This window comes from Lepidochelys olivacea (genome assembly GCF_965140295.1).
Source record: "Lepidochelys olivacea isolate rLepOli2 genome assembly, contig: Scaffold_29, whole genome shotgun sequence".
NCBI classification, from domain to species: domain Eukaryota; kingdom Metazoa; phylum Chordata; order Testudines; family Cheloniidae; genus Lepidochelys; species Lepidochelys olivacea.
The window spans coordinates 240,932-259,797 of NW_028181947.1; the positions used below are offsets into that span (position 1 = coordinate 240,932).

Consider the following 18,866-nt stretch of genomic DNA (forward strand, 5'->3'; position numbering starts at 1 on the left):
AACTGAAACTCCCTCCAGCCCCTCCTCCTCTGGGCTTTGTTCCTTTCCTGGGCCAGGAGGTCACCTGATTCCTTTGTTCTCCAACCCTTCAGCTCTCACCTCGCAGGGGGGGAAGGGCCCAGGCCATCAGTGGCCAGGAAACAGGGTGTCGGCCATTCTCTGTGTCCAGACCCCTGCACACACCTGCCCTCTAGGGCTCTGCAATGACCATACACCCTTACCCCACCACCTAGATACTTAAGAACTGCATAGGGGAAACTGAGGCACCCCCACACTATTCGGAGGAAACATTAAGAACAGGCCCACTTCGTCACAGCCCGGCCTAGTGGGAGTGACCGGGATCCTCGCTGGGCTGCCCAGGGGGAGCCGCATTGTCTCCGCACCGTGCCCTGCCTGGGGTAGCTGTACTGTGCCCTGCCCGGGGGAGCGATCCCCGCAGTGTGGTCTGCCCTGCCCGGGGGAGCCACAACATCCCCCCAAGGCACTGTGAACGGGTCCCCACGCCACTATCACTGGGTCCCTGGGCGATGCTCTGGAGCTGCTCCCCACGAAGCCAGGCAGGACTCTGGGGCAGTCGCCTTTCTGTGAGCAGCCTGTCTTCAGGACACACAGCTCACCCGGCTTCCACCTTCCTGGGTCTGACCTCGGAGCATTCAGCATCCTCTGCCCCTCCCTGCGCTTCCCACAGCGAGTCCGCCCAGGCGGGCGCCTGGGGAAGCCAGAGGGTCCTGCCTCCCAACTCCGCAGTCAGACGTGACTTTCAGCCAGCCGGGAAAACAGAAGGTTTATTAGACAACAGGAACATGGTCTAACACAGAGCTTGTAGGTGCAGAGAACAGGACCCCTCAGCTGGGTCCATTTTGGAGCCAGGTCTGGGCCTCCCTTGCTTTCCCCAGCCAGCTCCAAACTGAAACTCTCCAGCCCCTTCTCTGGCCTGTGTCTCTCTCCCGGGCCAGGAGGCCACCTGATCTCTTTGCTCCCCAACACCTTCCGTTGGCACCTTTGCAGAGGAGGGGCCCAGGCCATCAGTGGCCAGGAGACCGGGTGTTGGCCGACATCATCGCACTGGCCCTCTAGGGCTCTACAACAATCACACCCCCGATCCCACCGCCTGGGTCCTTAAAAAAGGCCTAGGGGAAACTGAGGCGCCCACCCAGTATTCAGAGAGAACAGTGAGAACAGTCCCACTTGGTCACATCGGCACCCCAGAGGGCAATGGGGGTGGGGGGACAGTGCTGATATCCCCAGGGCACTGCGCCAGGAGGGTTTGTCAGGGGCACGGGCCGGGAGGTGCATGACGCACTGGGAGGGCAGCACCCAGACCATAGGGCGTATGCGGGGCTGGGGGGAGGCGTGCAGACCCCAAATCGGGGCCTCGTTGGACCAGGCATGGCACACAACGAAACACAGCCCCACAGCCAGAGGGGCTGCCCTGCCCCATAGCAGCTGGGGGGCTGTGGTGATGGGGGAGGTCGCAGGTGGCCCTAGGCCGGGCGGGCTGTGCTGTGGCAGGGAGGAGGTAGGATAGGGCAAGGGAAGGCAATGCAACCCCGCTGGGTGCCGGCCGGGGGGGGCCCTGTGTCCCCGCCCCCCCCCCCGCTCCCGAGCTGGGGGCCCTGTCGGAAGCGGCAGGCAGCTGTGGGGCAGGGGGAGGCGACGCTCTGACAGGAAGCCCCGGAACAGGCGAAGTGCAGTCACACCCGCCCGCCGCAGACCCACAGACGGATCCCTGAGCGCTGGTGAGCGACGCGCCCGGCCAGAGTGGGGGGCTGGGGGTGCCCTGTCCCTGCCGTCCTGCCCCACAGCAAGGGGGGGGGCTGCCCTGTCCCTGCTATCCTGCCTCACAGCACGGGGGGGGGAGCTGCCCTGTCCCTGCCGTCCTGCCCTACAGCACCGGGGGGGCGGGGGGGGGAGGGCTGCCCTGTCCCTGCCGTCCTGCCCTACAGCACTGGGGGGGGGGGCTGCCCTGTCCCTGCCGTCCTGCCCTACAGCACCGGGGGGGGGGGCTGCCCTGTCCCTGCCATCCTGCCCCACAGCAAGGGGGGGGGCTGCCCTGTCCCTGCCATCCTGCCTCACAGCACGGGGGGGGGAGCTGCCCTGTCCCTGCCGTCCTGCCCTACAGCACCGGGGGGGGGGGGCTGCCCTGTCCCTGCCGTCCTGCCCCACAGCAAGGGGGGGGGCTGCCCTGTCCCTGCCATCCTGCCTCACAGCACGGGGGGGGGAGCTGCCCTGTCCCTGCCGTCCTGCCCTACAGCACCGGGGGGGCGGGGGGGGGAGGGCTGCCCTGTCCCTGCCGTCCTGCCCTACAGCACTGGGGGGGGGGGCTGCCCTGTCCCTGCCGTCCTGCCCTACAGCACCGGGGGGGGGCTGCCCTGTCCCTGCCATCCTGCCCCACAGCAAGGGGGGGGCCTGCCCTATCCCTACCATTCTGCCCCACGACGCGAGGGGGGAGCTGCCCTGTCCCTGCCGTCCTGCCCCACAGCAAGGGGGGGGGCTGCCCTGTCCCTGCCATCCTGCCTCACAGCACGGGGGGGGGGAGCTGCCCTGTCCCTGCCGTCCTGCCCTACAGCACCGGGGGGGGGGGGAGGGCTGCCCTGTCCCTGCCGTCCTGCCCTACAGCACCGAGGGGGGGGGGCTGCCCTGTCCCTGCCATCCTGCCCCACAGCAAGGGGGGGGCCTGCCCTGTCCCTACCATTCTGCCCCACGACGCGAGGGGGGAGCTGCCCTGTCCCTGCCGTCCTGCCCCACAGCACCGGGGGGCGGGCTGCCCTGTCCCTGCCGTCCTGCCCCACAGCATGGGGGGGGGAGCTGCCCTGTCCCTGCCGTCCTGCTCCACAACACGGGGGGGGGCTGCCCTGTCCCTGCCGTCCTGCCCCACAGCACGGGGTGAGCTGCCCTGTCCCTGCCGTCCTGCCCCACAGCACCGGGGGGCGGGCTGCCCTGTCCCTGCCGTCCTGCCCCACAGCACCGGGGGGGAGCTGCGCTGTCCCTGCCGTCCTGCCCCACAGCACCGGGGGGCGGGCTGCCCTGTCCCTGCCATCCTGCCCCACGGCGCGAGGGGGGAGCTGCCCTGTTCCTGCCGTTCTGCCCTACAGCACCGGGAGGGGCGGGGGGGCTGCCCTGTCCCTGCTGTCCTGCCCTACAGCACGGGGTGAGCTGCCCTGTCCCTGCCGTCCTGCCCCACAGCACCGGGGGGCGGGCTGCCCTGTCCCTGCCGTCCTGCCCCACAGCACCGGGGGGGGGCTGCGCTGTCCCTGCCGTCCTGCCCCACAGCAAGGGGGAGGCTGCCCTGTCCCTGCTGTCCTGCCCCACAGCACGGGGGGGGCTGCCCTGTCCCTGCCATCCTGCCCCATGGCGCGAGGGGGGAGCTGCCCTGTCCCTGCCGTCCTGCCCCACAGCAAGGGGGGGAGCTGCCCTGTCCCTGCTGTCCTGCCCTACAGCACCGGGGGGCGGGCTGCCCTGTCCCTGCCGTCCTGCCCTACAGCACCGGGGGGCGGGCTGCCCTGTCCCTGCCGTCCTGCCCCACAGCACCGGGGGGCGGGCTGCCCTGTCCCTGCCGTCCTGCCCCACAGCACCGGGGGGGGGGGCTGCGCTGTCCCTGCCGTCCTGCCCCACAGCAAGGGGGAGGCTGCCCTGTCCCTGCTGTCCTGCCCCACAGCACGGGGGGGGCTGCCCTGTCCCTGCCATCCTGCCCCATGGCGCGAGGGGGGAGCTGCCCTGTCCCTGCTGTCCTGCCCCACAGCACGGGGGGGGGGGCTGCCCTGTCCCTGCCATCCTGCCCCACGGCGCGAGGGGTGGGGCTGGGGGGCTGTGTCCCGGAGCTCAGGTGACACCATGCAGGAAGGGTGTGGGCAGGGGCAGCTCAGTGCTGGAGCGGGGCAGGGAGCCAGGCCCCACACGGGTGGGGTTGGGGCCTACGGGGCACAGACCAGGACAGGCCCCATTGACTCCGATGGAGCTATGGCCAAATGATGCCAGCCTGGGGTCTGGCCCCATTGATGCTAATAGAGTGGGGCCAATGGCCCCTCTCGCTTCCTGTCCTTGTCCCCCCCCCACCGCCTCACCACATCCTGGAAACATCTGGGGGAGGGGAGGACTGGAATCGAGGGGCTCAGGGCCAGGCCGTGGTGCTGCCCTTCACCCCTGTAACAGGGGGCAGCCCCTCCATGTGTCACTAGTGCTTACCGCCCGGCCCCTTTCCCCTCGCCCAGCCCCAGCCCTATTTCCTTGTGGGCACTCGGCACCCGTGGGGTTAATGATACCCGGCCTGTGGGCTGGCTGCTGTGCCCACGGGGGCTGCCGGGGAGCTGCCTGCCCTGGGGCACCCCGTGGGGTAGCAACACCTGCCCCCTGGACCTGCTCCCCATGAAGCCGGGCAGGACTCCGGGGCCGTCTCCTCTCGGGGAGCAGCCTGTCTGCAGGACACACAGCTCCCCCGGCTCCACCTTCCTGGGTCTGACCCCGGAGCCTCCAGCCTCCTCCGCCCCTCCGGGCACTTCCCCAAGCCAGTCCGCCCAGGCGGGGTCCTGGGGTACCCAGAGGGTCCTGCCCCCCAACTCCGCAGTCAGACATGACTCTCCGCCAGCCGGGGAAACAGGAGGCTTATTAGACGACAGGAACACAGCGTAGGGCAGAGCTTGTTAGCACAGAAATCAGTGACTTTCAGCCACATCCATCTTGGGGGGAGGGGAGCCCAGAGCCAGGGCTCTGGTCCCCCCCTGAGCCCCAAGCCAGCGGAGACCGACTCCTTCCAGCTGCCTGGCCCCTGCCCTGCCCCTTGCTCCTCCTCCGGCCTTTGTCTGGCTTCCTGGTCACATCCCGCTCCTGGTTACGAAGGGGCGGCCATAGCATCCCTGCAGGCAACTGGAGCAATCCCCGCAAAAGTCACACCCCCTTATTCCCACCACCCAGACATTGGTGCAATACGAGAGGCAAACTGAGGCACACACAGCCTTCATGCAAAGCAGTAAAACTCACATAGGCTCACATACAACATAACAAGAGAAAATCCCCACTTCCTCACATCTCTCCCCCTTTTGAGACCGAACGGAGAAGGGTCACTTTAACCAGTGACCTGGGGAAGTTCAGGCCCCCCCTCTCCGGGACAACGCATTGGCTATAACATTTGCACTCCCCTTAACGGGGACCATCTCCAGCTCATACTCCTGAAAGGACAGACTCCACCTCAGGACCTTGGCATTGGCCCCTCTCATCTGGTGCAGCCATGGCAGGGCGAGTGGTCAGTGTCCACAGTAAAGCACCGCTCAAATAGGTACGGCTGCAGCCTTTTAAGAGCCCACCCCAGGGTCAGGCACTCCTTCTCCACAGCCGCATAGCCCTGCTCCCGGGGCAGCAGCTTCCTGCTCAGGGACATGAGGGGGTTTCTCGCCCTTTGCATTGGCCTGCCTCGGCACCGTGCCCAGCCCTGTGTGTGTGGCATCGGAGAACGCCATATAGGGCTTGTCAAAGTCTGGGTTTCCCAGCACCGGGCCCTTGACCAGATCCTCCTGCAGCATGCAGAGACCCCTCTGGCACTGCCCGGTCCAGACCACCTTGTCTGGCTTCCACTTCTTGCGCAGCTCAGTGATGGGGGCCGACACAGAGCTAAAGTGGGGCACGACCCTCTGGCAGTGACACGCCATCCCAATAAAGGCCTGGCCTGTTTCTCAGTCTGGGATGGAGGCCAGTCTCTGATCGCCCCCACCTTGGCCAGTTCTGGCTTTAGGCAGCCGCTCCCCACCTTGCGGCCCAGGTACGACCCCTCTGCCATCCCCACCTTGCACGTCCCAGCTTTTACAGTCAGCCCTGCATCCTGGAGGCGACCCGGCCCCCTCTTCACCTGGGACACGTAGTCCTCCCAGGTCTGGCTTACGTCACAAATATCATCAATGTTGGCTAGGGTACAATTCTCCATCCCCCTCAGTAGCTGATCCCCCTGGCGCTGGCAGGTGACCGGAGCCTCCTTGAGGCTGAAAGGTAGGACCAGGGACTTGTACAGCCCCAAAGGGGTGACAAAAGCAGGTTTCAACCTGGCATCTGGATCCAAAGGCACCTGCCAGTAGCCTTGGGTGAGATCCCTGGTCATGGGGTACCGAGTCCCCCCCACCCCGCCCCCAGCTTGTCTAGGATCTCGTCAGGCCTAGGCACGGGGAGGCACCAGACACAGTGATGGCATTGAGCTTCTGAGAGGCCACACAGACTGGGATCGACCCGTCTTTCCTGGGGACCAGCCCCACGGGAGAGGCCCCCGGGGCTGGTGGGTGGCTGGACCGCCCCTAAAGCCAGCATGTCTCTCACCTCTCCCTCCAGGGCCTGGGCTGTGTTCCCCGTTATTCTGAATGGGGAACACATGATGGGAGGGCCGGCTCTCCTCTCCACCCAGTGGACGGCTCGGTTAGTGAGCCCAGGCCGGCTGGAGAACAGCTGTGGGTGCGAATGCAGCGTCTCTCTGACCCCTGCCTGCTGGGCAGGGGTGAGCTGGTCAGAGAGGGGAACTGATTCCAGCAAGGGGCCGGCTCCTGTCTCAGGGAAGAGACCCACCAGTACGGCTCCATCACGTTGACTGGTCCCCGCGGTGGCTGTGAGCCCGGCTGGGCAGTTCCACCACATCGTTCTCCTCATTCAGCTGCTGGATGACCTTGAAGGGCCCATCCCAGGCAGGTTGCGGCTTATGCTTCCTCACCGGGACGAGACCCCTCACCTGGTCCCCGGTGCCGTAGGCCGAGCGGTCGTACCGGATCTTCTGCCTCCCTTGGGCCCTGGCTAGGTTCTCCCTGGCCGGACCCAGGAGCTCAGCGAGCTGTTCCCGGAAAGTCAGTCCATGCTCCAGCACTGATTCTCCATCGGGGGAGGCCTTCCCCTCCCATCCGTCCCCCACCAAGCCCAGGGCCACCTTCTGAAAAGACTCCTCTGTGACAGGCAGGTGTCCCAAGGCTCTGGACAAGGCAGCCCTGGTTGGCAGCTGTCCTGCCCTGGCTGTGGTTCCCCACACTGAGCTGGGTCTCCGATCCCCCTGGGCTCACCTTCGCCCCTGCTGTCCCAGTGGGGATAGGCAGCGAGCTTGCTGCTTTGCTCACAGCATCAGAGCCAGCGTGAGCCCCCTCCCCCATGTGCAGGGGGATGGGGAGCATCTCTCCGTCCCACTCGACCCCAGGGGTCCGGTTACAGGCAGGCAGGTATCCCGAGCTTAGCCGCTCCTCCCTGCTGCCAGCCAGGTCATCTGCATTTTCACTGACCATTTCCCTCTCTGCCGATTGGTTCCCTGGATTCAAATTCAAACCCTTGGCAGTTACAGGAGCAGGGCCTGGATCCTGTCCCAAAGAGACACAGTCCCCCCACAACAGGGTCACGCAGCTGGTGTCCTGGAGAACCCCAACGGCCAGCCAGCCCCACCCCTCCTGGGTCTGCACAGGGACCTGGGCCATAGACAGGGCGAGGGGCTTCGTCCCTGGGACCCTCACCCAGCCCCTCAGCATCTGAGGCTGCACCACCCGGGGCCTGACAAGAGTTCTCTCTGTCCCAGGGTCTCGCCACCCCAGGAATGTCTCCCCATTGACCATCACCTTCCGCTCTCACTGGGGGTCCGAGGGGCCTGGCCCCAGGAAACTCCACACAGACATATAGGTTGGGACCAGGAGTGGGAGCCTGTCCACCTCACCACCCATCGGGCTGACGGAGTCTACGGCCTTGGGACCCAAGAAGGGGACTAGACACGGAGCCTTTCCGTAGGGCCAGCCTGGTTCCAATTGCCACCCTTCCCACAGGCCGCGCTATATCTCCTCCCTCCTTAACCTGGGGCAGTGATTTAGTGTTGAGGTTCCCTGCAGAATTGGCACCCTGGGGTCCATGCCCATGCACCCCTGGGCGGGTCCTTCTGCCTCTCAGCTCAGCCATCGCTAGTTCCTGCTGTCGCTGTCTCTCCCGCTGTTCTGCCTCATGCCTTCCCCGTCTCTCATGGTCCTCTGACTCCTTCGATCCCAGCTCCAATTCCATCCGTCTCAGATCCACCGACGACTCCCAGCTGGTCGGGGACACAGGTCTCCCGGACGCTCAGCTGCTCCCAGCCTCTCTCGCGTCCCCACCTGGGTCAGGAACCGGCTCCTTAGAACGATCCTCCTCTTCCAACTGAGCAATCAGCTGTGCCTTAGGGAGCTTTCCAATGTCCGGCCCTCTCTCTGCACAGCTCTACAATGTCCTTCTTAAGGGGATGGTTATAGGCCATCTCCACGCCGTTCCCAAGTGGTCACTCAGCTCCCCACGGTCCCTGGGAGGAACCCCCTTCAGGGCAACAGCCCTTCTCAGGGGTCCACTTTCTTTTGGGGTTAAGCCGTAGGCTCCTCCGCCTCCTGGATCCGCACCTCTAGGAGCCTCCAGCTCTCCCGTCTCTCGCTAATCCCCCTTCGTTTTACTGCTCCCCTGTCACTTAGTGCAGGATGCTCTGTCCACGAGGTGCTGTACATCCCACCGCTGCTGCCACCACCTGTCACGGCGTCCCCGGGCGATGCTCTGGAACTGCTCCCTACGGAGCCGGGCAGGACTCTGGGGGAGTCTCCTCTCTGGGAGCAGCCTGTCTGCAGGACACACAGCTCACCCGGCTTCCACCTTCCTGGGTCTGACCTCGGAGCATTCAGCCTCCTCTGCCCCTCCTTGCGCTTCCCACAGCGAGTCTGCCCAGGCGGGGTCCTGGGGAAGCCAGAGGGTCCTGCCCCCCAACTCCGCAGTCAGACCTGACTCTCAGCCCGCCGGGAAAACAGAAGGTTTATTAGTCGACAGGAACACAGCGTAGGGCAGAGCTTGTTAGCACAGAAATCAGTGACTTTCAGCCCAGTCCATCTCTGGCCCTCCCTGTGAACCCCAAGCCAGCCGAGACTGACTCCTTCCAGCTGCCTGGCCCAATGCTCCTCCTCAGTCCTGGGCCAAGAGTCCCCTGGTCGCATCCCTCTCCTGGGTCTCAGGTGACAAAGGGGCGGCCATAGCATCCCTGCAGGCACCTGGAGCAACCCCGGCAAAAGTCACACATCTCACCAGCTAGACATTGGTGCAATACACAGGGAAACTGAGGCACACACAGCCTTCATGCAAAACAGTAAGACTCACATAGGCTCACATACAACAGAACAAGAGAAAATCCCCACTTCATCACTGGGGGCTGGGCGCTGGTGCCTACTGCAGGCCAGGAACTGGGGGCTGTGCCAGCTGTGGGGGGGCTGTGTCTGGCCCGTCCCTCTGTCCAGGCAGGGCACTGCAGGCTAGCCCAGGTGCAGCACCCACGGGGCGGGGAGGGGGGGTGTCTCTGCTGTTCTAACCCGTCTCTCTCCCATTTCTCTCCCCACAGAGCTGCCCATGGCCTGGGCCGAGGGCACAGTGAGCGGCTGGGTCGGGGGCTGGGCGCTCATCCCCCTGGGGGGCTGCTTGCTGCTCTGCGGGCTCTGCCGGAGAAGTGAGTGATGGGGGATGAGGGAGGGGGGACGGGTCTGGGGGGGTACAAGGGATGGGGGAGGGGAGACGGGGCTGGGGGCTAGGGGTGGGGGGATGGGCCTGGGTGGCTGGGGGCTAGGGATGGGGGGACGGGGGTGGGGGCTAGGGGCAGGGGGGCAGGGACTGGGGGGTACAAGGGACTGGGGAGGGGAGGCGGGCTGGGGGCTAGGGGTGGGGGGACAGGGACTGGGGGCTAGGGGCTAGGGACGGGGGTGGGGGCTAGGGGCAGGGGGGCAGGGACTGGGGGGTACAAGGGATGGGGGAGGGGAGACGGGGCTGGGGGCTAGGGGTGGGGGGATGGGCCTGGGTGGCTGGGGGCTAGGGATGGGGGGACGGGGGTGGGGGCTAGGGGCAGGGGGGCAGGGACTGGGGGGTACAAGGGACTGGGGAGGGGAGGCGGGCTGGGGGCTAGGGGTGGGGGGACAGGGACTGGGGGCTAGGGGCTAGGGACGGGGGTGGGGGCTAGGGGCAGGGGGGCAGGGACTGGGGGGTACAAGGGATGGGGGAGGGGAGACGGGGCTGGGGGCTAGGGGTGGGGGGATGGGCCTGGGTGGCTGGGGGCTAGGGATGGGGGGACGGGGGTGGGGGCTAGGGGCAGGGGGGCAGGGACTGGGGGGTACAAGGGATGGGGGAGGGGAGACAGGGCTGGGGGCTAGGGGTGGGGGGATGGGCCTGGGTGGCTGGGGGCTAGGGATGGGGGGACGGGGGTGGGGGCTAGGGGCAGGGGGGCAGGGACTGGGGGGTACAAGGGACTGGGGAGGGGAGGCGGGCTGGGGGCTAGGGGTGGGGGGACAGGGACTGGGGGCTAGGGGCTAGGGACGGGGGTGGGGGCTAGGGGCAGGGGGGCAGGGACTGGGGGGTACAAGGGATGGGGGAGGGGAGACGGGGCTGGGGGCTAGGGGTGGGGGGATGGGCCTGGGTGGCTGGGGGCTAGGGATGGGGGGACGGGGGTGGGGGCTAGGGGCAGGGGGGCAGGGACTGGGGGGTACAAGGGACTGGGGAGGGGAGGCGGGCTGGGGGCTAGGGGTGGGGGGACAGGGACTGGGGGCTAGGGGCTAGGGACGGGGGTGGGGGCTAGGGGCAGGGGGGCAGGGACTGGGGGGTACAAGGGATGGGGGAGGGGAGACGGGGCTGGGGCTAGGGGCGGGGGAGGGGAGACGGGGAGCAGGCGGGTACAAGGGGCAGGGAAGGGTGGCGAGGGAGGGAGGTTGGGCTGTTTGTTAATGAGGTGACATCACTGACTCATCCCCCCCCCCCCCGCAGAGCTGCTGGTTTCCCCCAGGTAAGTGCTACGCCCCCCCCACCCCCTCCCCGTCTCCCACCCCCACCCCCGCGGTGCTGCCCCCGGCCCCCCACGCTGCCCCTCTGCCCATTGTGTATTGCAGGGACTTGCCTCGGGATCTGGGGCCACGCTACATGTCAGGTGAGTCCCCGGTGCAGGGCAGCTGCCCCACCCCTTACCCTGGGGCAGGGCCCCCAGCACAACTCACCCTCCTGTTCCCCCCAGATCCTACTGCTGGCACCAGCATCGCCGCAAGCCCACGGCCTCCTGTGGGCCCCAGGAGCATGGACAGTGAGCACCCCCAGGGCAGGGGGGTGAGATGGGGGGCAGGCTGGATGGAGAATCGTAGAGACGCGGGGCTGGAGAGGACCTTGAGAGGCCACCACCGCGTCCAGCCCCGATGCCGAGGCAGGGTCAGGAACCCTACAGCGGCTCCGAGAACCCCCCAGGGACGGGGACCCCCCAGCCCGTCCCGGGTTCGCTCACGTCCGAGCTCACGCACCCTGACTGCACACGACGCCCATCGCTGCTTGTCCTGCCTCAGGGGACAGAACGGACCCCGTCCTGGTTCCAGCCCCCCCAGCCTACCTGCACGGCCCCCCAGTCGTCTTGTCTCTGCACTGAGCACCCAGGTTTAACCGCCCCTCACAGGCCTGTTCTCTGCCCCTTCGCCCGGGTCTGGGGCTCTCCTCTGGCCTCTCCCGCTCGTCTCCAGCTCTCCTAAAGCGCAGCCCTGGCCCCTGGCCCAGACGTGTGACCTGGGGCCCGGGGCGCCCCGCGGGTGACGGGGGCCGGGGGGGTGGAGGGCTGCGTGGCTGGTGTCACAGGCACTGTTTCCCCTCTCTCTAGACGAGGACGAGGACGATTTCCAGTTTCGTAAGTACCACGGCGACAGTCGGAGACCAAACATCCCGGGCAACCCTGGGACACGCGGCGCACCCCCGTGTGACACGCCTCAGAGACACGCAGCCCCGAGACACGCACCCCGCATGGCACCCCCGCACTATGCACCCCCAGACACGCACCCCGCACCCCCAGGCACGCACCCCGCATGGCACCCCCGCACTACGCACCCCCAGACACGCACCCTGCACCCCCAGACACACACCCCGCACTATGCACCCCCAGACACGCACCCCGCATCGCACCCCTGCACTATGCACCCCCAGACACGCACCCCGCACCCCCAGACACGCACCCCGCATCGCACCCCTGCACTATGCACCCTGAGACACGCACCCCGCATGGCACCCCCGCACTATGCACCCCCAGACACACACCCCGCATCGCACCCCTGCACTATGCACCCCCAGACACGCACCCCGCATCGCACCCCTGCACTATGCACCCTGAGACACACACCCCGCATGGCACCCCCGCACTACGCACCCCCAGACACGCACCCTGCACCCCCAGACACACACCCCGCACTATGCACCCCCAGACACGCACCCTGCATCGCACCCCTGCACTATGCACCCCCAGACACGCACCCCGCACCCCCAGACATGCACCCCGCATCGCACCCCTGCACTATGCACCCTGAGACACGCACCCCGCATGGCACCCCCGCACTATGCACCCCCAGACACACACCCCGCATCGCACCCCTGCACTATGCACCCCCAGACACACACCCCGCATTGCACCCCTGCACTATGCACCCTGAGACATGCACCCCGCATGGCACCCCCGCACTATGCACCCCCAGACACGCACCCCGCATGGCACCCCCGCACTATGCACCCTGAGACACACACCCCGCACCCCCAGACACGCACCCCACATGGCACCCCCGCACTATGCACCCCCAGACACGCACCCCGCACCCCCAGACACACCCCCCGCATGGCACCCCCGCACTATGCACCCCGAGACACGCACCCTGCATTGCACCCCTGCACTATGCACCCTGAGACACGCACCCCGCATGGCACCCCTGCACTATGCACCCTGAGACACACACCCCGCACCCCCAGACACACACCCCGCATGGCACCCCCGCACTATGCACCCCGAGACACACACCCCGCACCCCCAGACACACACCCCGCATGGCACCCCCGCACTATGCACCCCGAGACATGCACCCCGCATTGCACCCCTGCACTATGCACCCCGAGACACGCACCCCGCATCGCACCCCCAGACACGCACCCCGCATCGCACCCCTGCACTATGCACCCTGAGACACGCACCCCGCACTACGCACCCCCAGATACGCACCCCGCATCGCACCCCCAGACACGCACCCCGCATCGCACCCCTGCACTATGCACCCCGAGACACGCACCCCGCACCCCCAGACACGCACCCCGCATGGCACCCCCGCACTACGCACCCCCAGACACGCACCCCGCATTGCACCCCCCACAATACACACCCCTGAGACACACCCGCCCAAAATAACAGGCCTGAAAGGCCCTGCGGAGACCCCCCCAGCTCTACAGCTCCCCACTGCTGCCACCACCCTGCAGCGCGGCAGAATGGGACAGAACTGCCCTGGCGGCCAGGACCCAGACGTGGCAGCCAGCGTCTGGCATAGAGCCTGCCCGGCCTGCTGCTGTGCCCCCATGTGCGGGGTGGGGGTGGGGTGTCTGTGGGGGGGAGTCACCGTCTCTCCCCCTCTCTCCTCACAGCTCCTGCCCCGCGGACAGAGTCGCGGCAGACCCCGTAAGTGTCAAATCCATGGCCACACCTGGGCTCCCCCTCCGCCCACACTGCTCCCCCATGGGCCTTGCCCCGGCTCCCCTGAGACCTTCCCCAGCCCTGGGAGAGATGCTCTGTCTAGAGGTCACATCCCTAAGCAGGAGCTGGGTAATTGGTGCGGAGTCCCAGTTAGCTGGGAGGGTGCTGGCTGGGGAGAGGGGGTCCCAGCTAGGAAGGGGAGGGGGTCCCAGCTTGAGTGGGAAGAGGAGGATGTCCCAGCTAGGGAGGAGTGGGAGTCCTGGCTGGGGCAGGAAGAGGAGGGAGTCCCAGCTAGGGAGGAGTGGGGGTCCTGGCTGGGGCAGGAAGAGGAGGGGGTCCCAGCTAGGGAGGAGTGGGGGTCCTGGCTGGGGCAGGAAGAGGAGGGAGTCCCAGGTAGGGAGGAGTGGGGGTCCTGGCTGGGGTAGGAAGAGGAGGGGGTCCCAGCTAGGGAGGGGAGGGGGTCCTGGCTGGGGCGGGGAGGGAGTCCCAATTGTGCTGGGGAAGGGAGGGGTTCCCAGCTGTGGAGAGGGGTCCCAGCTTGGGCGGGAAGAGGACGGTGTCCCGGCTAGGGAGGAGTGAGGGTCCTGGCTGGGACAGGAAGAGGAGGGGGTCCCAGCTGGGGTGGGGAGGACGGGAAGCACCTCGCTCTGACCCCACTTCTTCCTCCCCACAGGGTCTTTGAGTCCCTGAAGCAGGCCCGGGAATCTGGCACTGGTGAGTGGGGTCTGGGGGAATGGAGACCCGGCCCATGCTGGGTGGGGCGCTGTCCCGGAGTCCCCGGGCGATGCTCTGGAACTGCTCCCCAGGAAGCCGGGCAGGACTCTGGGGCAGTCTCTTCTCGGGGAGCAGCCTGTCTGCAGGACACACAGCTCACCCGGCTTCCACCTTCCTGGGTCTGACCTTGGAGCATTCAGCCTCCTCCACCCCTCCGTGCGCTTCCCCCAGCGAGTCCGCCCAGGCGGGGTCCTGGGGAAGCCAGGGGGTCCTGCCCCCCAACTCTGCAGTCAGACGTGACTCTCAGCCAGCCAGTAAAACAGAGGTTTATTAGACGACAGGAACATGGTCTAACACAGAGCTTGTAGGTGCAGAGACCAGACCCCTCAGCCGGGTCCATTTTGGGGGGCAGTGAGCCAGACAACCCCGTCTGCCCTTCACTCCATGTCCCAGCCAGCCCCAAACTGAAACTCCCTCCAGCCCCTCCTCCTCTGGGCTTTGTCCCTTTCCCGGGCCAGGAGGGCACCGGATTCCTTTGTTCTCCAACCCTTTAGCTCTCACCTTGCAGGGGGGGAAGGGCCCAGGCCATCAGTGGCCAGGAAACAGGGTGTCGGCCATTCTCTGTGTCCAGACCCCTGCACACACCTGCCCTCTAGGGCTCTGCAAGGATCATACACCCTTACCCCACCCCCTAGAGACTTAAGAACTGCCTAGGGGAAACTGAGGCACCCCCACAATATTCAGAGGAAACATTAAGAACAGTCCCACTTCGTCACAGGGGAGCACCAGGCAGTGCCAGCCAGCAGTCTGCGCCCGCCCCCTCCCCGCTGTTCCCCCACTGGGCTGGCAGCAGTCCGGTGTCTGTCTCTAAACCCCTGTGTTTCTCAGCAGACGTGGACAGCCACGGGAGCTACGTGAACATCAGTGAGTGCTGGGGCCGGGGGGTGGGGGGGGTGGGGGGCAGGACGCAACGGGTGGGGCCCTCCTGGCTCTGCACCCCAAGTCCCATCTCCAGCCCAGCGCTGCGGGGGGAGGCTGAGGTTGGCAGGAGTCCCAGCGGGAGGGGTGCAGGGGGGAGGGAATGGGAGAGCGGGGTGGGGCGGGGGCACTTTGATCTGCCCCCCGGGTCATGGGGCCAGGCGACTCAGGTTGCGTCTCTCTCTCTCAGACTCAGAGGAGAACTATGTGAATCTGGAGGGAGCCGAGGGGGGAAGTAAGTGAGACATGAACTGCAGCCGGACCCCCTTTGAAACCCTGCCCCACTGCCCTGCCCCATAGAGACCCTGCCCCGCTGCTCTACCCCATAGAGACCCTGCCACACCCCTTGCCCCCATAGAGACCCTGCTGCACTCCCCTGCCCCCAACAGAGACCCTGCCCCACTGCCCTACCCCATAGAGACCCTATCCCACTGCCCTGCCCCCAAAGAGATCCTGCCCCACTGCTCTGCCCCATAGAGACCCTGCCCTACCCACTGCCCGAAAAGAGACCTTGCCCCCCATGGAGACCCTGCCCCACCCCCCTGCCTCCATAGAGACCCTGCCCCACTGACCTGGCCCCCTCCTGTTAGAAACCCCTCTCCGGCCCTTCTGAGAGAGACTCTGACCCACTGCCCCATCCCTCTGTTTACCCATCCGTCCAGCCCCAGACAGCCCCCCACTCCATCCATCCATGGGTGCACCCCACGCTCCCCACCTTAGATCCCTCTAAAGCAGTGTTTTGGGGTCTCCTGGGTTACCAACAGCCCCAAGTGGGAATGTTCCCCACTAAGGACACATCAGCAAAGGCCCCTTGGGCCTGGGGGAAGCCATGGGGGGGTGAGTTTGGCCCACGCTGAGCCATGGGGAGCGCCCCACACCTGAACCCAGATGGCCACAGGCTGGGCCAGTGCCCCACGTTACATTGCCGGGGGGGCAGCTTGGGGATGGCTCGCCCTGGGGCGGGGTGCTGTGTGCGGGTGCTGACGGCCTCTCAGCCCGCTCTTGTGCCTTGTGCTTTGCAGGCTCCGAGGAGAAGGAAAAGGAGTATCTGTGAGTACTGGGGGGCTGCGCGCAGGGGGGGACACAGGGTGAGCTGCCGGGTGGGAGTGTAGGGCCTGACCCCTTCCTGAGCACATTTCCCTGGGGCTGGGCCCCTGCCCCATCCCGCATGGTCACCCCTCTGCTCCTCCCCATCTGCAGGGAGGTGCTTCCATTGGAGGCCGAGAGAACCAGGCCCCACAAGCAGAAAGGCCCCAGTCGCGGCAAGGGTAAGTGCGTGCGTGTGTGTGCATACGCCCTAGTGCGTGTGTGCACGCCTGGCGTGAGTGTGAATGAGTGTGTGTGCAGCCCGTGTGCGTGTGTGCACGCCTGGCGCGAGTGTGAATGAGTGTGCGTGCAGCCCGTGTGCGTGTGTGCACGCCTGGCGTGAGTGTGAATGAGTGTGTGTGCAGCCCGTGTGCGTGTGTGCACGCCTGGGGAGAGTGTGAATGAGTGTGCGTGCAGCCCGTGTGCGTGTGTGCACGCCTGGCGTGAGTGTGAATGAGTGTGTGTGCAGCCCGTGTGCGTGTGTGCACGCCTGGGGAGAGTGTGAATGAGTGTGCGTGCAGCCTGTGTGCGTGTGTGCATGCCTGGCGTGAGTGTGAATGAGTGTGTGTGCAGCCCGTGTGCGTGTGTGCACGCCTGGCGTGAGTGTGAATGAGTGTGCGTGCAGCCCGTGTGCGTGTGTGCACGCCTGGTGTGAGTGTGAATGAGTGTGTGTGCAGCCTGTGTGCGTGTGTGCACGCCTGGCGTGAGTGTGAATGAGTGTGCGTGCAGCCCATGTGCGTGTGTGCACGCCTGGCGGGAGTGTGAATGAGTGTGCGTGCAGCCCGTGTGCGTGTGTGCACGCCTGGCACGAGTGTGAATGAGTGTGTGCGCAGCCCGTGTGCGTGTGAGTGCGTGACTCCTGCGTGTGCATTGCCTGGCTTGTGCATTGTCCCCTGGGTGGGAACCTGCCCCCCGAGCGGCTGCTCCATGCGACCGGCTCACGAGGCTGCGGCTGCTCCCAGCTGGGGTCGGGGGGCCAGTCCTTTCACGCCGGCGCTGGCAGCTGGGTGTCCCGCCTTCACGCCCCGCCTGTGAGGAGCCGCCGTGTGACTTGCCCTGGCGAGCGTGGGCCCACGGCTCCCTTTCGCACGCACGAGGGGGACTCTGCACGTTGCCCCCTCCGGAGTCCCGCGGGGAACATTTCCTGCCCTACCCAAGGGCGCCAGTCCTGCCCCCGCGCACCCGTCCCTCACCCACAGTCCCCTTCCTTTCTCCCGGGCAGGTGAAAATGTCTCCTACGCGAACGTGGACGACAAGGAGCCGAAACCCTGTTAGAGCTCTGCCCCCTGAGCCCCACCCCACCCCCCGAGCGTGACCCAGCCGCCCCCAGGCCCCGTGGGACTCTCCCTGACCCCGCAGGCCCCGGACACGCACTTTCTGCTGTGCCCGTGGAAAGAAGCCCCAGGCTGGGCGCACCAGGCAGCCATAGCCCCCCGGGCCGGCAGGGACCCCCAGCCCCATGTCCCGACGCCTGCACCCCTCTCCCTGGGGCTGAGCCCACCGTTCTCTCTCTCTCTCTCCCTCGCAGCCTCGCTGGATGAGCAGACGGCCGACTCCGACTATGTCAACGTGCCGTAGCCGTGTGGGGCTGGGGACCGGCCGCCTGCAGCTCTGCCCCCCGGCAGGTCCCTCCCTGGGGCTGCGGGTGGGGGCTCTTGGGAGGGGGCGCAGCACGACCCATGTTCAGTACCTGGGAGAGCCCCAGCTAAGGAGCTGTGGTCCTCGCCGCCCCACAGCACAGGGGCTGGGCTCCCCAGCGGGGCCAAGCCGGCTGCCCCACAGCATAGGGGCTGGGCTCTTGGGGAAAGGGCTCTCTAATTTGAACACCAGGTCTGGCTTGGCCCGTGCGGCCCGGTCCGGAAGGGGAGCTGCAGAGGGGATTTGCCCAGCCCTGTGCAGGAGGGGGGAAGGCACAGACCTATCGTCTTCCCCACGCCTCCCCCGGGCCTAACTCGCCCGCAGCCTCCCCCATTGTTTACGGGCTTGTGAATATGTGTGTGTGTGTGAACCTTCCTGGTGAACCCGGGGATTCGCTCCAAATCCACCCCCGTGCCGGGGCCCCTGTCTCTGTCTACACCTGGGATCACGGTGTGAGCATAAAACCGTCCCAATAAACCGGGGATTTGCCCCTCAACCTCTGCCTGCCCCCGGTGGTGTCTGTGTTCTCAGCGACGGTGTTACCGCCCCCCAAACTGCTGGCTGCTCTGGACCCCACTGAATGTCTCCCCATGAGCCTGCTCTCTGCTCCCTTGTATGGCCCTGCCCTGCTCTCCTGCCCCATCAGCCCTCCCCACGACCCCGCCCCGTGACCCCCTGCTCCCTCCCCCCATCATGGGCTTCATCTTGTAACCCTCTGTGGGCCCCCCCGTAACTCCCCACTGCCCCACAGTTCTGCCCCCCCATGGCCCCCTGCCCACCGCCAGCCCCATCCCTGCCCTGTGCCGGCCCCGCCCCTGACTCACCCCCTGCCCACCTCCCGCCCCGTGCTGGCCCCACCCCTGCCCTGCACTGCCCCACTCCCTTCCTTGTGCTGGCCCCACCTCTGCCCCAACCCCTGGCCCCACACTGCCCTGCCTCCTGCCCCATGCTGGCTCCACCCCCTGCACTGCTGACCGGGCCATTAAAAGTTGGGTCGAGGCGG

At 66.7% G+C, this 18,866-nt stretch overlaps 1 protein-coding gene across 1 annotated transcript; it reads left to right on the forward strand.

The window, feature by feature from the left end:
• Positions 1–1,663: 1,663 nt before the first annotated feature.
• LOC311514197 (uncharacterized protein) lies at positions 1,664–17,936 on the forward strand. Its single transcript, XM_084652601.1, has 12 exons — positions 1,664–1,739; positions 9,335–9,439; positions 10,741–10,759; positions 10,863–10,900; positions 11,609–11,635; positions 13,399–13,432; positions 14,121–14,161; positions 15,053–15,085; positions 15,330–15,374; positions 16,162–16,189; positions 16,340–16,407; positions 17,754–17,936. The coding sequence occupies exons 2-12, from the start codon at positions 9,343–9,345 to the stop codon at positions 17,801–17,803; spliced, it is 480 nt and encodes a 159-aa protein (XP_084508727.1). The 5' UTR covers positions 1,664–1,739; positions 9,335–9,342; the 3' UTR covers positions 17,804–17,936.
• Positions 17,937–18,866: the final 930 nt, after the last annotated feature.

What these genes read in the sequence shown, in the direction of transcription:
- LOC311514197 (XM_084652601.1), top strand. Translation starts at nt 9,343, where the DNA reads ATGGCCTGGGCCGAGGGCACAGTGAGCGGCTGGGTCGGGGGCTGGGCG. An exon ending in CGAGGACGATTTCCAGTTTC is followed by an intron (nt 11,636 to 13,398) that starts GTAAGTACCACG and finishes CTCTCCTCACAG; the next exon opens with CTCCTGCCCCGCGGACAGAG. An exon ending in ACAGAGTCGCGGCAGACCCC is followed by an intron (nt 13,433 to 14,120) that starts GTAAGTGTCAAA and finishes TCCTCCCCACAG; the next exon opens with GGTCTTTGAGTCCCTGAAGC.